An 18,722-nucleotide genomic window follows, 5' to 3' on the forward strand; every position below is an offset into this window, starting at 1 on the left:
AACATGACTCATGAAAGTAATCCATTGCGGAGATATCGATGATTAATTAGCGCATATCGATTGTTTTATGAAATCAGCGTTTCGAGAAAACCACCTTGAAAGTTTTCCTTCCGATGCTATCATGATCAAGGGGGCAAGACAGTCCTCACTGCTTGACAACAGAAAGTATGCTCTTAGCAACATCCACGATGTTCATTCAAGCTTAGCGCCAGCGGTCTACGCACGATCAATCGGTAACCAGGATGCCACGCACTTGCAATAAGATCACTCCCTTATTGCTAGGGGCAGAGTCTATATGCGGCGCTAAATCCAAATCTTTGGACACGTTCCTGTTCCGTTGAAAGTCGGAAAATCATGGCCAAGAAAAACGCTATTTTCTTACCTTTCCTTTGACCATTTATCTTCGAAATTTCGGCAGATGATAGATGATACATTAGACTACAAAATTCTGCAATAAACAGAAAACCGATAGTTTTTGACCGATTTTGATGATCTGACTTTAAACTCGATTTTCTCGGCTCAGCCATCGGCGAGTTTAGGAACCTTTTGTTGTTAGCGGGTCGCTTATGCATGTGCTCCTTCAGCCGTGTGCGGCGCGCAGCCTACTACTGCGTAAACATGTAGATGGCAAAACAATGTATTGCACGTAGATTTGTTGTTTTGCCAATTTAGTCCATGCCCGACGTCAACGTGTTTTGAGCATGAAAAAGCGTAATGCCACTTTTATTGTTTTGCCAACAAATTTGAACAATTCCCACTGGGAGAGGGCGTCATATCTCAGTAACGGAACGGGTTCTGATTTCAAGATTTGTTCTAGAGTTAGATTATACTAAAATAAGCTGAAATATGTAACTAGGCCTAAGTCAATTTTCATGAATTTTCGACATACAGTGTACTACATCGTTTTGCCATCTCACGTTTGTCCCCACATTCTCCTGCCACAAGGTCGTCAGACGGCACTGGTTGTCAGCACCAGGGAGAGCTGAGGAGATCCACCTGTTAATGGCCGACTTCTACCAGCACTGGTCGAATGAGGGTGGGTTGTCTGCTGCCAAGAACACAGCGTATCATCTCACCAAGGCCAAGCAATTTGGCCGTCTTGTCACATTCATCAGAGATGACCCAGACACCAAGTTTTTTGGTCCTGGTCGGTCATATTACCTTAAGGTAAGGCCAAGTAAAAAAAGAAAGCAGTTTCTCGTCCGGGTTTTTTGAGCAAGGCGATGAGGGAGGTCCTTACTATTTGATATCTTACTATTTTTTCGAGGATTGTCAAAATGAAAGTAATATGTGTTTCTCGTCCGGTAATTCTGAGAAAGGTAATGAGAGAGGGCTTTACTATTTTCTATATCCAATTTATGAAATGAAATATCACTCTGTTAGCTGTGTTATGAGAGACCAGGTCCAAAGTGTATGTCTTGCCTGCACTCTGTGCATTTTTAAACCATTATGTACCATACTTGAAATGAAACTTCATGCATGCAGAAATACATTTGGATGGATGTAAAAATGATACTGATATGGCATTATAGCATTAAACATTTAAAGATGTTTCTTCATATTCTAAAAAAACATTTGATAATCACTCATCATTTGGATGATGAATGATTGTATACCACACTATGACAGGTGATACGACTCACGGCCGTGTCCGTGAAATTACATCGTAAAGAAAAGTATCCCGCAGAAATACGAGACAAAGCAGAATCCGTGGAAAAGTTATTTATTTTGTAGATACACCCATTTAATAATTCTACATTTGCTGGAAAAGCGCATTCATTTTCTCTTCAAAATGAATAGAACAATACATCGCCGGCAGATGCAACGTTACAGAGCAGAGTGTACGGGCCTCTACACATTGTGTTCACGCGTGCGTACAGACAGCTGACAGACCAGGGGATGGGCCCTATGGACCCTGACAGCTACAGACACGCATACGCGGCCGGCCGGCACGGCCACTGCACTGGCACCGTACCTTCCGACACTGCACACACATGCACATAGTCACAATGACATGAAAATCTATACAAACTCGATACAATCCTCACAAGCATTTGTACAGTACAATTCATCCGCCTAAAATATGAGAAACGGGGAAAAATACCAACAATGCGCGAAATATGCGTGGAATATGATATCAGCGATTGTTCGCAAAACTGTTGCCGCTATCGCGTTCACGACGTACCGAGTACACTGTACGTATCACAGCCCACACTCGCCCGCGCGCGCCTAACCAACTACAGTTCGACTGCTTTTATCGGTCATTCCTTCTTGCCGAGCTCGCAGTGTGAAATGCATGCGTTATTACATACGCACTGCGGAAGCTACAGCTATACTACAGCTAAGTAGAGGACGCAAGGCGTAATGAGAAATGAGACATCACGATTGGTAGGTGAATTGTCGAAAAATAGTAAATATCAAAAAAGTCGATGCGGCAACTGAAAATCGATGCGGGCGGGGAGCGGGCTGGGACGAGAATTATGAATTTCTTGGTATTTTCAGCGCCATTTTGAAAATAGTAAATAGTAAAAAAATCGATGCGGCGGCCAAAATCGATGCGCGCGAGGACGAGAAACTGGTTTCTTTTTTTACTTGGCCTAATAGAGTTTGACTGTTTGACATAATCTGATCTCCGTCCTTAAAGGACAAGTTCACCTTCATAAACATAAGGATTGAGAGAATGCAACAATATTAGTAGAACACATCAGTGAAAGTTTGAGGAAAATTGGACAATCGATGCAAAAGTTATGAATTTTTTTAAATTTTTGTGTTGGAACCGCTGGATGAGGAGACTACTACAGCTCGTGAGTCATATGCATACAACAGTATAAAGAAAATGTAAAAGAAAATTCAACATATTTTCACTTTTTTCGCATAATAAAAGAGCACTTGACCTGCCTCTTTCTAAAGGCAGGGGGAATGATATTACCCATAACATTTGTCGGTAACGAGTCAGGGGAATGTGTACTTTTTTCAAAAGATGGAATTTTGTGAAATTCTCTTTATATTTTCCTTATATTGTTGTACGCATGTGACATCTAAGTTATTCATACACTGCAGTAGTCTTCTCATCCAGCGGGTACTGTAAAAAAACTTCAAAAATTCATAACTTTTGAACGGATTGTCTGATTTTCCTCAAACTTTCAATAATGTGTTCTACTAATATTGCTACATTCTCTCAATCCTTTTGTTTATGAAGGTGAACTTGTCCTTTAAGCTTGTTCCACATCTTACATCAAAAATAAAATGAAAATATAGAAATCAATTTGCATCTAGTTCCAGAAGTTGAAAACCCCCTCTAAAGCATCCCAAAGTCACCTGTTAACCCGTTGAGGACGACTTGATTTTACAACAAAACCCATTTCTCATAGGCACCTCCCCAAGTGCACTCGGGACTCGTCCTCAACAGGTTAAACTCCGCTTGACTGGGAATATTTGAACAAGCAATAGCATGTATTTATATTTCATCGAGAGACAGAGTTTGGCAGTTGCTTCAACCATTTCTTTCTTTAACCCACGAGTGACTGTATGAGCTGTTTTTTTTTTTTTTCGTGTACAGATATTTGGGGGGGGGGGATATTGCAAGATGCTATCATACATGTATATATAAATAGCACTAATACCTGTCAGTTCGAGATATTTTAGTGCATTATGTAATTCACGGTCCAACTGTGATTCAGCTTATAATAAAGCAATGATAACAGCCTTTAGCTTATAATAAAGCAGTGATAACAACTTATACAGTAACTAAAAAACAATATTCATAAAATGTCATCTTAGCCGAGAGGACAAGGTGTGGGTGCTTGTCATCTCGTGATCTAGCGCCTACATTCTCACCCCACTTGCAATGTTAACTGAAAGAAAATAGATGTAGCAAATCTTTTTAGCTTGGAAGTTTGGCCCTCCCCCCTCTTCCAGCATACTACGCATCACAAAACCCACAAAATATTGCCAGACATGGATCTTTAGTTGAGGGCAGATTCTGAAAGAGCAGATTCGAAGCTTTAAAATGGTGTATAACTCAATTCAAATGGACTCTCCTAGCCTATCTAGATATTGGAAAGAAAGCACACACTCTGGAAAAGTGTTAACTGAAAAAATGAAAATGAAATTAATGCCAAACCATGGTAGGTGTGTGAAATGGGACAAAAAAAAGAAGATGTAAATCACTGGGGTAAAAACAATAAAGGGATTATTAGATTAAGCTTTATCAACACATTCTGTCCATGATTAATGCCACTTTTAAGTTATGAGAGTTAAAAGTGAAGAGTGTGCAAATGATTTCCAAAAAATGGAAGGGGCATCTAAGACATAATGTACCTGATCTCACTAACTTTACAGAAAAAAAAAATGTAGTAGAAAAACTGCTGAAAATACACTTTCCCATTCATTCTGTGATCGCAAACTTAGGGGATAGAAGAACAACTGTTTCAGAAAATAATCATGAAAAATTCAAGATTGACTTGGTTGACCCATTTCACCTATTTTGAGTCCTCACATGAAATCAAGATGTGCGACTTTTTTTTTTTTTTTTGATGCACGGTCACAAATAATACCATCTTCCAGTACCAGGGGATGCGAGCTGTTCTTAAAGTTACCAATGACTTAACCCTAAAAAGACTGGGGGGGGGGGGGCTAAAAGGCCCCCCCTCGACATTTCGCGCGATTACTCAGCAACACGCAATGCTCTCGCCGCGATGCTCTATGACTTTTTTCTTTCGAGTTTCCCGCACATTTTGACACCAAATTTGTGACGCCCGGGGGTACGGTTGTGAAGTTACATAACTTTTTGTACATGCACGTGAGACCGAAAATGGCTCAAAAATGTGATTTTGTGTACAAAGTCAATACAAATTGAGTTTTATCACATGGTTCATATAAATATGCTTATTTTTACTCTCAATGGCTAAAATCAATTTGTTTTAGTAGTATTATGCTTCAAAAAGGGTCTGCCACAAATTTTGCTGAAAAAAACAACAAAAACAAAAGGTCGAAAAAACATAGAAATACATAAGAAATTCATAAAACAATAAAATAAATAAGAAATTAATTTTGATACCGAATTTTTTTTCAAGTACATTTGCTAAGAATGCTACAAAGAATATCTAGACCAAAAATGAGCACTTTTGGAGCTTTATTTACTGATTTAGATAAAAAAGTCTGATTTCTCGCATAAATTTGCATAATTAATCAAAATAAAATAAAAGAAGACTATTTTGGAAAATTTAAATATACGATCTTGTAGATTACATCGCACACTACCATTGTGCAAATTTCCGCGGCGATCGCGCGATCCACGGCCGAGATCTTAAGGGGGGGCCCTTTAGGCCCCCCCCCCCCCAGTCTTTCGAGCTACCAAAATAGCCCAGTCTTTTTAGGGTTAAGACGACTAGTGATCAGTTCTGATGTGCTATACTCATCAGAATTTCCATAATTCAGCACAAGAACTGATCGTCAGTTGTTCTTAAGTCGTTCGTAACTTTACAAACACATTTATGAAACACCTCCTAGGTTTTATAATCTACTTCTCATCCACACCCTGTTTGTTTTCTTCTTCCTCTCCCACCGATCCCACACTCCCAGATGTTGTTTACCACTGTGACGTAGGCGCACGTGGGTATTTGATTGCAAAAACTAATGATGTGCTAACATATGCATCCATTTGTAACTCATGAATGAATTAAGATAATATGCTACCTTGAATTTATAAAAAAAAAAATGTCTGTAATGTTTTTAGAGTTTCATATTTGTGACTGCCCAGCTCAAAATCCAGAAGAAGTGACCCCTAATTCATTTTGACTTTTCTACATAATTTGAAAAAAAAAATATCTCCAAGCTTTAAAATGATATACAACCTGCTAGAGTGAACCATCCTAAATACCTGTTAACTCTTTATGTGCCACGTTCTCATACCGGACTCAGTCAACGCCATGCCAACTTTGCATATTCCGCTCAAACGCACAAATCCGCCCAAACTGATCATAAAATTGCCAAATGCCTCAGTACAATGAAAGCGTTTCTCGCGATTTCCTTCCTCTTGTCTATAGCTTGCATCGTATGTGGTGATTCCCATTTCCATTCCAGTCAAAGTTTTTAAGAAAGTACAGTACCTTTTTTGTTCTCTGAGTCTACACTGGCAATAAATATGTGTCAGTTTATTGTCCCCGCCGAACGAGTTCGAGCAGGGGACTATGAAACGGGCTCCGTACGTGTGTGTGTCCGTGTGTGTGTGTGTGTGTGTGTGTCCATGTGTATGTGTGTGCGTCCGTGTGTGATCAAAATGTTCAATATGCTACTTCTCTGTCATTTATGAGCCAATTTTGATTCTGTTTGCTTTATATGATAGCACTACATGGGAGCTTTGAAATTTCTACACAGAATTTCAGTTGTGACCTTTGACCTTGACCTTTGACCTATATTGTACATTTTGCTACAAAATGCTACTCCTTCGCCATTTCTAACCCGATTTCGATTCCGTTTGCTTTATGTCATGGCACTAGGTGAGGGCTTCAAAACTTCTACACAGAATTTTGACCCTTGACTTCTTTGAACTTTGACCTTGATTTTTGACCTATATTGTACATTTTGCTACAAAATGCTACTCCTTCGCCATTTCTAACCCGATTTCGATTCCGTTTGCTTTATGTGATGGCACTAGATGAGGGCTTCAAAACTTCTACACAGAATTTTGACCTTTGACTTCTTTGACCTTTGACCTTGATTTTTTACCTATAATCATTGTACATTGGCTACAAAATGCTACTCCTTCGCCATTTCTAACCCGATTTCGATTCCGTTTGCTTTATGTGATGGCACTACGTGTAGATGAGGGCTTCAAAACTTCTACACAGAATTTTGACCTTTGACTTCTTTAACCGTTGACCTTGTTTTTTACCTATTATTGTACATTTTGCTACAAAATGCTACTTCCGGCTGGGACATATATTACGCATCGCGTAATTTCTACTTTTCCTTGTTCTATTTAATATCAAATATGTTTCTCTTCATAACAGTTATGGTCTATTTTCTTCTTTGCTATGTTTCTTCATCATCATTATATTGTGTATTATTTCTCACTGACACATTTTTCTACATCAAAGCCTGCTCGGTGCCGTGCCATGATCCTCACACACGGCCCATTTCACACTCAACTCTTCATCTGCTACTTCTGCTCCATGAATCGCAATGGGTTTAGCGCCAACCAAGCCTGGCCCAACGGAGATTCCTGCCCCATCTGTGGACAATATGTGTCTCCTTTTTTCAGAACAGTGGAAAATCTTGGTAATTGCAAACCTTCTTTCCTGGTTCTTGGCTGAAGAAAATGTCTTTATCAAAATGCTGCAAAATCACAATCTGCAAATTGAAGCCTAAATCCTCATTAACATGAAAAATAGTAGTGCATGTATATTATGTAAAACAGTTTCATGCATATGAAGTTTCAGTCGTATTGGCATGCATCCTTTGTCAGGTAACAGTAACAGATGGAAATAGCAAATGTGAATAAGATGATATTCTCCTTTTTATGTGAGTAGAATTAGAGGATTCTGTCACAGTAGCAGATGAAGTAGAAGTTGAAGAAAAATATACATGTATTTCATCTTTATTCAAGCACATGATTCTCAAGTGACTACTGCTTATTTGTCAACTCTACCGTGGGTGCGTTCAAGCGCTCTCCTATAAACGCGAACTGTACCGTACTGTACTTGGGTCAGAGGAGCGCTTGAACGCTCCTAAAGTGTACCGCACCGTACTGTACCATGCCAAAAGTGGACCACTTCCCCATGTGCTCCAAAAGAGTACCGAAAGTATACCAAAAGTTCGCATCTGAGAATGCGCGTATCACGTGCGTACGTCATAATGCAAAGATATCATTCTCTTTGTTCGTAACATCTGAAAGTAGTTCAATTCTCGCTATCGCCAATGACGTAAATAGTACCCGGATGTTGATTTAAGCGTCATTTACGGTGCATTATGGGATAGTCCGGTAGCAAAGTCACTTCCGTTCGTACGCGCGTGATAAGTGACTAATGCTATTTACACACACAACCGACTGTATTCTACGTGTACTTCCTGTTTTCTCGACTTGAATTACAGCTTTAATATGATTTGAAATTTCTCCATTCTTAAGAAATTGCTGTTAATACGACTATTGGTTGTTGCTGCGAAGCTGCCATGTGTTGTTCGCACGACAATAAATGAAAAAAAAAAATCTGTAGAAATAGGACCCTTACTGGCATGCGAGACGTGACGTGGCCGCGTGGGTGAAGTTTGCGGGTGACTCCACAGCGCAGTACGTGCACGCGCGACTTACTAGTAGTGGTAGTATATATATAGGCTTAGGCCTAGTGCCTACGTACATTGTACGTACAGTGTACTTACTTGGAAGAAGTTGCTTCGGAGACAGGATAAGTTCGAGATCACTGTTCGTTCCCGATTGTTTTCGCGACATTTCGACAGAGAACAAATAAAAAAAAAGATGGGCATTCAATGACGATATCCAGGTGGGTGAATATTTTCCAGCATATTTTCAGAGTATGCAGAGATGACTGATCCGTGATGTGCACATCGATCGCATGATCAAGCAGTACGCTGTACCGGTATGTGTTAGCTTATGCGCTGCGTGCAGTGGGTTGGTATACAAATGATGCACAGGATAGAGTGAGTTAGTGTAGGCGTATAGTGCACTCGAGGGTATTTACAATTGTGAAACATGCACTACATTGTAAATACCCGAGAGTGAGCTACGCCTCCACTAACGCCACGAAATAATCCTGTGCATCATTTGTTTTATAAAATGGGTCGAAAATTCGAAAACTAACAGCATTTGTCAGCGTTTTTCACGTACCTTTGTGGGTCAAGACGTCCGAGGATGTTCGTCCCAAACATTTACGCACGTCGCACTCGGAAATCCCGCACATGTAAGTACTGTACGTATAAGCGTATACGTACGCCACATGATTGTTGTGCACAAGAAAGGCCGGCTGGCAGCCCGAACGAGAAGTTGTTTACAGGTTTGACAGCGCGTATGGTAGCGCGCGACGCACTTGTAACAACTGATTAAGTGCGCACTGCTAGTGTAAACATTGCGACGTCAGTGACTTTACGCTTTTTTGCAAGGCCGTGCATGATAGTAAAAATTAATGCACGCACACGTGACTCATTTCAGCGCTTCCAATTGGCTACATTCTTGAACCCATTTTATAATGCATGCTAATGCAAGGCCAGCCGCCGGCGGGGACTACAGTGTACGAGTATAACAGGCCTGGCCACGCGCTGGCTCAGGCGGTACAGCCGCTTACTGTATTAGTATCCGTGGTCGGCGCGGCGCTATAGGTAAGGTACACGTACGCGCACGCTAGCGTTGTGCAAATTATGCCCCGCGCCGGAAGTGCCCTTGCTACCAAGTGCACTAAATCTTGACGAAAAAGCCACATCCGGGTACTTTTTACGTCATTGGCGATAGCGAGAATTGCTCCAGGTGAATGACCCTTTTGCTGCAAAATGCTTGACCTCTTCTAAAAATAACTCATAAGGTACGCTTTCTTATCAGAGTGCTCGAACGCTCCAAAGCTAGCACAGTACGGTGTTTTACAATACGCTTTAGTTCAGTTTGCGTTGGTTCGCTTAGGAGGGCTCGAACGCACCCTTTATTCGCAGTCAGACTTGCAAAAGATCCAGAAGATTAAGTTCGCCATCTTTAAGATCTCAAAGTTTAGCCAGTGTGACCGCAAACTTCCTGCAAAACTATTCGCAAAACTTCTCGCGAAGCCTCCCACTCCAACTAGGGGTATCTATCACCCCCGCCAAACTTCTTGATTTGTTTCGGGCGATGTCTCCCAAGTGGAAGGCCATTGTCGTGTACACATGTGCATTGTTACGTCACTATCACTAGCCATGGGACGGCACACTCTTTCTTCTTTCTTGTGCGTGTGTACCAATGACCCAAACTTCTTGATCCAAGTTTGACTGCCAGTATGACCGCACGACAAAAGATCTCGAAGACTTCATGATCTTAAACTTCTCGATCTTTTGCCAGTCTGACCGCGCCTTTTGAGAAGGGTAATCATTTTAGACAACCTTCATGGAAGACCCAGTGGCATTAGGATACCACGGGGCAGAAAGGCTACCCAGACTTGGGTATCGTCAGCTGAGAAACAGAGGGTGCTAGGTAATATCGCATTCTGAGATTTGAGTGTAGATAAAAACAAAACAATCAATATTCGTGAATTAAAGGGCTACTCAATCAAAAGTTGGAAGATTTATAAGTATTGTTCCAAATATCAGGTAAAATAGTGCCCATGTGGTTCTGATTTTGTACATTTTACTGAATATGAAATTAATTGTGTCCCCCGAACAGAGTTCGGAGGATACTATAGATTTGGCCTCGTTGCGCCGCGTCCGCCGCAGAGATTTTCTTGTGAGCGCTCTACTGGCTGCAGTTCTTCTTCGGTCATCTTCAAATTTGGCATGAATATATTATGGGAATTAGACGAAGAAGCCTATTGTTTTTGGTGATGGCATCCTCACTTGTTCCTTCTTTATACATGAAAAGGTAAATTTAACAGGTTCTGCTTGTGTGTGCGAAGCTGGCCTTGTTTCTCGACCAATTTTTTTTTTTTCAAATTTGGTATGTAAATATATCATAGTAAAATCTATACACCTATACCTATTGATAATTCCGCCCTCACTGTTCCACCTTTTACAGGGTCAAAGGTCACCCTGATCATGTCAAAATATGCAGAAGTTCTTATTTAGGCAATAACTTGATTGTTACTCAATGGATTTTATTCAGACTTGCTAAGGAGATGTATGGGTGGTCATTCTACATCAAGGACACAACAGTTTGTGGTGACGGCGCCCTCAGTGTTCCGACTTGGATGCCAATGGACATTTCTTTTGTGTGCTCTATCAGCCACATTTCTTATCAGATTTTCTTCAAATTTGGCAAAAGATGCATTATAATGAAATGAAGATGCCTATATTGTTTTTGGTGGTGCCGCCCTCGCTTGTTCCGTCTTTATACATGAAAAGGTAAATTTAACAGGGTCTGCTTGTGTGTGCGACGCTGGCCTTGTTTCTCGACCATTTTTTTTTTTCAAATTTGGTATGTAAATGCATCATAGTCAAATCTATACACCTACACTATTGATTATGCTGCCCTCACTGTTCCACCTTTTACAGGGTCAAAGGTCACCCTGATTATGTCAAAATTTGCAAAAATGCATGCTTATTTAGGCAATAACTTGATTGTTGCTGGATTTTACTCAGACTTGCTAAAGAGGTGAATGGGTGGTCATTCCTACATGAAGGATACAACAGTTTGTGGTGACGGCGGCGCCCTCAGTGTTCCGACTTGGAGGCCATGCCACATTTCTTGTACTAGGTGTTTCAAAAAACATTTTCTACTTTTGATCGTTAATAGCTCAAAAACTATTCATCCGATAAAACTGTCATTGATGTAGATAATAGCTGAATAGTGTACAATTTGGTTGAAGGTAATTTGAATGTGAAAGCATAAATCAGTTTCATTAAATCTAAGATTGATTTTGAAGTAAGGTTTCAAATTTTGGTCAATTTTTAACCCTCTGTACAAAAATTGAACCTTGCACAGGAACCAATGATGTGTATGTGAGTGTGTGCTGACAATGGCCCTTGACAATGGACATGCCTGAACCACCTGTTGACTAGGCGTCAGTCTCGCGCTCCCAGGCACATGAATACTTAATCAATAATTCATGTTGATTGCCCTGGGCACTGCTAGTCTGGATTCATGCACGGTAATGGGTAAACTGCATGCACATGGAAAAAGGAAGCTCACGTTTCCATGTGCTTGCAAACACCACATTCCATTCCAGCTGGCAATCATTTTCAATTTTTGCTTCACATATCACTAAATTTGGGATATAAATACGCATAAATGATCTAAAGTTCCTCATTTTAATGCAACTGTCTACTAATTAAATAGTCTGACAAATTTTTGGCTTTTTGATAAAAAGAAATCATTTTTGGTTAAGAGTTCAGCAGCATTCATCATTGGGGCGATATGTTTCACAGTAGATTTATTTAAGGCTCCATTTACACAAGTGTATACTCTAATTGATTTTCTTTGCTTCCTGTCACCATGATTACGATAGAACAGAAGGTATTCATTGTAATTTCGTTTTTCAGAAGTAGGGAGAGCACTGTCAAGACCCAACGACAGTATCGGCAGGCGTTTGACTTTAAACAGATACTGCCAGAGGCTGAATAAAGACTAGCTGTGATAGTGGAATTTCTCATGAATGAATAATGAAGCATTCAAACCCTAACCATTGTTTAGGACCAATTGTCATGGTGTTAACCACACACTCCCATACACACCCATTGACCCCTGTGCAAAGTGAAATTTTGTACACAGGGTTGAAAATAGAGCAAAATCTGGAACCTAACTGTGGAATTAATCATGGATTTCATGAAACTGATTTATACTTTCATATTCAAACCACCTCCAACCAAATTGTACACTATTCAGCTATTACTCATATCAATGACAGTGATATCTGATAGTTTATGAATTATTAAGAATCAAAAGTGGGAAATGTTTTTTGAAACACCTAGGTGTTTCAAAAAACATTTTCCACTTTTGATTATTAATAGTTCAAAAACTATTCATCCGATAAAACTGTCATTGATATGAGTAATAGCTGGATAGTGTACAATTTGGTTGAAGATAATTTGCACGTGAAAGCATAAATCAGTTTCATTAAATCTAAGATTGATTTTGAAGTAAGGTTTCAGATTTTGGTCAAATTTTAACCCTCTGTACAAAAATTGAACTTTGCACAGGAACCAATGATGTGTATGTGAGTGTGTGCTCACAATGGCCCTGAACAATGGACATGCCTGAAGCACCTGTTGACTAGGCGTCAGTCTCGCGCTCCCTGGCACATGAATGCTTAATCAATAATTCATGTGGATTGCCCTGGGCACTGCTAGTCTGAATTCATGCACGGTAAAGTGCTTGCAAACACCACATTTCGTTCCAGCTGGCAATCGTTTTCAAATTTTGCTTCACATATCACTAAATTTGGGATATAAATAAGAATAAATTATCTAAAGTTCCTCATTTTAATACAACTGTCTATAACTGATTAGATAGTCTGACAAATTTTTCGCTTTTTCGATAAAAAGAGATCATTTTTGGTAAAGAGTTCAGCAGCATTTATCATTGGGGCAATTTGTTTCACAGTAGATTAATTTAAGGCTCCATATACACAAGTGTATACTCTTTGCTTCCTGTCACCACGTTTACGATAGAACAGAAGGTTTTCATTGTAATTTCGTTTTTCAGAAGTAGGGAGAGCACTGTCACGACTCAACGACAGTATCGGCAGGCGTTTGACTTTACACAGATACTGCCAGGGGCTGAATAAAGACTAGTTGTGATAGTGGAATTTCTCATGAATAAATAATGAAGCATTCAAACCCTGGCTATTGTTCAGGACCATTGTCAGGGTGTTAACCACACACTCCCATACACACCCATTGACCCCTGTGCAAAGTGAAATTTTGTACAGAGGGTTGAAAATAGGGCAAACTCTGGAACCTAACTGTGAAATTAATCATGGATTTCATGAAACTGATTTATGCTTTCATATTTAAACCACGTTCAACCAAATTGTACACTATTCAGCTATCACTCATATCAATGACAATGCTATCTGATATATAGTTTTTTAATTATTAAGAATGAAAAGTGGGAAATGTTTTTTGAAACACCTAGTATATGCTCTGTAAGCGACATTTTATTCAAACTTGCTATGGAGGTTTATGAGGAGTTATTCTAGGTAACAAAAGTTTTCATTGCCAGTGCTCACATTGTTCAAACTTTTATAGAATGATGTCATATTCCTTTTATGTGCTATATATATTAGCCTCATTTATCGTCGGATTTTATTTCATCCTGCGACAGTTGCCATATTATACAACATTCTGGCCTAAAAAGTATATTCAGATAGGGTATGGGAGACGGGTTCGTGGGATACATGTGCTCGATTGCGAGTGCTCTAGTTAAAGGCACATGGACCTGGTGGTTTAGTCGAATGCGTATGCGGGCGCAACTTTCCTACAGAGACCTATGCTATCGACTCCTCTTTAGCTCTTATGCTTTCACCCATTTCCATGAGTCTGAAGAAGTCCAATCCACTGTAGTCAGTGGTCCAATCACAGTTCAGCTAATGATTTGTTTGGAGGGCATGACAGCTTTAGCAAACTTCTTTTGTAACGTCATACTAAGAAGCACCTAAAGCACGCACCCTGGCATTACAACTAGCCTGTGTGATGCGCAGAGAAGACAACGAAGGCAATGTTATCTAGCTACACTTACGCGCTTTACCCTTGATGACAGCTCAACTTCGGCAAACTTTGTAGCAATGCTGACGGTGATCGGCAGTATCGTCCAACAGCGACCCGCACCCACCAGGTCTGTGCGCCTTTAAGATTGACACCATGATGTGCAGGAGATCAAGGTCTACAACACACACACACACACACACACACACACACACACACACACACACAAACTGCAAGACAGCCCTCCTGGTTCTGGCAGCCAACAATACATTCGAGACTGCATGATATACCCCACAAATCGTACACAGCTTTACCACTGATCTCCCGGTAAAGTTTACACTCAGCTGCAGAGTCTTGACTGGAGTCAACCGTTACCATTGAGTATATGCTTCAGTATGTATTCGCTAACAGGTGCTTTTTGTGGTTTTAGAATGTGCCCCAGTTAGCAATGAATTAAAAGGACTGTACAGTACTGGTTGAGGTGGGGAATCATGTTTTAAACATTCCTAAGTGAGATAATGAGAACCCTTTTTATGAAATATGAAAGAGCATGTAATATTTTAAGAAGGATTCAACGTTTATTTGATGAAAATTGGTTTTCAAATGGCTGAGGTATCCATAAAAAATAATAAAAGGCGACAGGCCACGCCTTTTATTAGGATCTCTTTGTTTCACCTTGTTTTGGGATATCTCGGCCATTTCAAAACCGATTTTCATCATATAAACTCTTAACACCCCTTAGAATTGCATGCTCTTGCCATCTCATCTCGCAAAACGTTAAAAGCTGAATCCTCACCTCAACCAGAACGGTACACACCCTTTAATCCAGCCACCCATGAATTCACACGCCGCCGGGTCTTAAATGTTATAGTGAATGTCAAAGACAATAATATTCATAATTCAAGGCATTATGGTTTCTGTAAATCACTTCATTACCAATCTCACCCCCCCTTTTTTTTCCCTTTTGCAGCATATCGATGCCAGCAACATCCGTTGAAAGGACCTCGGATGCCTCACGTGAAAACATGTATGCTGTGTAATACTATGATCATGATGACCTGGCAAGAGCATCCAGTGTACTTGTGTGGATTTTGCCACACTGGAGGTGTTCCTTTCTGCTGCTACCTCAACACAGACTCTTAAACTCTTTCTGTGCCATGGACTTTGAACAGTGTGTACACTGTCATGGGGGGGGGGGGGGGGGTCTCAGCGCACACCTAGCTTTAACCCTTCAACACCCAGCGATATCTTCCGGTAGCAACATCAGCTCAGTGAAGGATGAAGTAACCGGTAATAGCATACTTGGGGTGGAATCATAGAGCAAATTGCACAGGTTGATATGGGGCTGATGTTAGCATGGCAAAGTAGCCCGTACAATGTATATATTTTCACACATGTTCAACCTACACTCATGCATCCTTTTTTTCACTGGTAGTTATTCATTTCCATTCAAATCCTATAAGGACAGCAATCTAAACTGTTTTAGATTTCTGTAGATAATAACAAATTATTTGCATAACTTGGACACAACAAAAATAGAAAAGAAAACAGACATACACACATAAACTCAAACACACACACACACACACACACACACACTCACACATTGTACATAAACACAAGAACACCTGTTGATGGTTTAGTGACTTTTCTTCAGAGGTGAAGGTATCGAGTGTTTAGGTTCTGAAGGCTTAACCCTATTTTGACTGGGCTATTTGAGAATAAGTTTTTACTGGGGGTCAATTTGACCCCCTCCTTAAGATCTCGGCCGCCGATCGCGCGATCGCCGCAAAATTTTAGAATTGATTGATATCAATTGTTAAAAGTTGAAATAATCTAATAATCAATTAAAAAGAAACAACAACAACACACAATTTACATTGGATTTGCACAGGAAGTCGTGAATTTGAGTTGTTTTCGGGTTGACATGCATATGCAAAACATTGCGTAACTTCAGAACGGTGTACCCAGAAAATTATAATTTTGGTCTCAAAATATGCCTTAATAATAAATCTTTGCGCGTTCGGAATCGTGGCACCCCCCCCCCCCCCCCCACTCAGTTAAGAAAGGGTTAAACCTGTTTATGAGTGCACAGGATGTTGCACGATCTTAACCCTTTGACTCTTGGCAGTGTAAAGGGGTGACAAGACATAGCCAAGTTCCTTGCCAACACTCACATATATATATATATATATATATATATATATATATATATATATATATATATTTCCAATTTGTGAATCAACTCGTGTCAGTCTCAGATATGAATTATGAAATATTGATTTTGAGATACTCTTTTGTCAGTAGTAATGTGATTGTCAGTATCACAGAGAGGTAGAGAATTTATTTTTTTTTATAATCATGTAGATTTAAATTTATATTTGGGGCATGAAAAAAATGTTTTCTGGTGAAGAATATACGAATATCATGACAATTAAATCAGAGCAGCAGAGCAAGTGTCAAAGAGATGTTTATAGAATTTGGATTTAATTATCATCATCTGGATTTCACTTTATGTTCTAGTATGTAAAACTGCTATCTGAAGACGGTAGAAAGAAGAGATGCAGGAATGAACAGTAATACCCATATCTCACTAGAAGACACATCAAAGCAGCCCCTATCGCCTATGCAAATTATCACTTTTGCAGCATTACGTAGCAGGAACCAACCATCAACAAAAGAAAGTGATGCACCAGACCAGGGAGGTGGGTAGGGAGAAAGGCGTATAAAATTCCTTTTTTCCACTTACACTCAGTATGAATCTACGCTGTTTATTAAATTTGATTGTTTGTTATATATGCTGTGCCATTGCAAGTCAATGCAAGTAGATTAATTTGCAATCTTTTCAAATAATTGTATCTTCGTAAAATTGGCTTTTCGTAGGATAGGATTTGTAGTTTGCTTGTAAGCGGGTCTCTTATGTTATATACACATTTTACCCTTTTAATTGAATGGCTAACTATAGTGCAATTTCATATCAGGTTCTAACTGGTGTGTTCTAGAATGCTAAGATGTAAGGGTGAAACCATATTCTGCATATCCATGTCGGTTTGACACTGACATCTGCCTGAAGAAATTCAATCCTGAAACCTATTTTACACCCTGATCGCTTGAGATCGTATCATGAGCCCGGTGTTAATGTATCACTGTTGCTCCGATGGTATCACTAATGTAGCGAGGTCTTGATAAGCGGACAAATATTGCAATACAATCGGTTCAATCGCAGAAGCAGCGCATCTCGTCGGCCTTGAAATGTGGCCATCATGTGGCTATCGCCTACAGCGCAGGTTGAGCGTATAGAGGAACTGAAGTGTATTCGCCTCGGAGGCCAAAAATGGAGACGGTTGGCGATGGCGCCACGCTTCTGTTAAATCGTCACGGATCGCCATGGTTGCCTTCCTAGTGAGATGGGGGCCTGAGACAGGATTCACAGTTCAATTTCCATGCCATACAACATTGTCTGTATATCTCACCTAATAATATACAATGTACCATCTTCTGTTGGTGTGCCATGTTGGACATCGCAATGTCGATCTATGTCAGCCTGTAAATGTTCTTTGTGTAGGATGTGATGATCTTGGATATTATATGCAACTGAGTAAGTGAGAAGTACAAAAGTAAAAAATGGTATCGTTGTTTAGTCACAAACTGAAATATGTCAAAATTAGATATTAAACTATGCATATACTATGCAAGATTACAGCTGTAATTCTTGCTATTAATAAATGCTGTCACATTCTAATTTTGACCAAGTGACTTGAAAAGGTTGATGATAAGATATTTGACATCACAGACTTGAAAATACTACCATTATAGGCCTATATTTCTTTATATGCAATGCATACGTGATGTAATGTTTTCATAATTATGACTGATAACTTGTTAACAGATTTATCATTTTTATGATTTGTTATTGCTGATTGCTATCATTATTATAGTCAGTTGGAGTAACAATAGCAGCAGCATACTTTCACGAGGAAGTTTCATATGTATGATTTATGATTGTATAATGTCATAGTATAGTGAGAAGATGTTCAAAATTTTGCCAATTCTGTAAGAATTTAGCTAAGCTCACAGACTTTTGTCACAGTATGCATCAAGCAATGCAAAGAAGTAGAGCATGTTGTTACTTAAAAGTATATCTAATCATTTCATGAGTCAAAGAAAACTTCCACTTTCCAACTGTCTAAATAGAAGATGTTGTAATGGTAGCAAAATCTTAATTTGAATGAAGCAAAAAACAAAAACAAAAACAAACAAAACGTGGTTTTAGTCTCTTGCCAGCATAGACTAGGTCTAGCAGTTAGAACTGGAAAAATAACAACAACCATGTATATGTAATATCATGTTATTTGTGTAATCACCATGTATTGCTGTATAAGTCACAGAAC

General features: G+C 39.6%; 1 protein-coding gene across 1 annotated transcript in view; it reads left to right on the forward strand.

The window, feature by feature from the left end:
* LOC139735693 (TPR repeat-containing protein DDB_G0287407-like) overlaps positions 1–1,919 on the forward strand; it is a 39,489-nt gene extending 37,570 nt beyond the window's left edge. The window contains exons 13-14 of the mRNA XM_071646440.1: positions 946–1,167; positions 1,881–1,919. Coding sequence (XP_071502541.1) covers positions 946–1,167; positions 1,881–1,919 — 261 coding nt within the window. The remainder of the gene's footprint in view (positions 1–945; positions 1,168–1,880) is intronic.
* The last annotated feature ends 16,803 nt before the right edge of the window (positions 1,920–18,722 follow it).

The sequence above is a fragment of the Diadema antillarum genome, unplaced genomic scaffold, assembly GCF_040938485.1.
Source record: "Diadema antillarum isolate AM-2024a unplaced genomic scaffold, OU_Dant_1.0 seq00000592_RagTag, whole genome shotgun sequence".
In the NCBI taxonomy this organism is placed as follows: Eukaryota; Metazoa; Echinodermata; class Echinoidea; order Diadematoida; family Diadematidae; genus Diadema; species Diadema antillarum.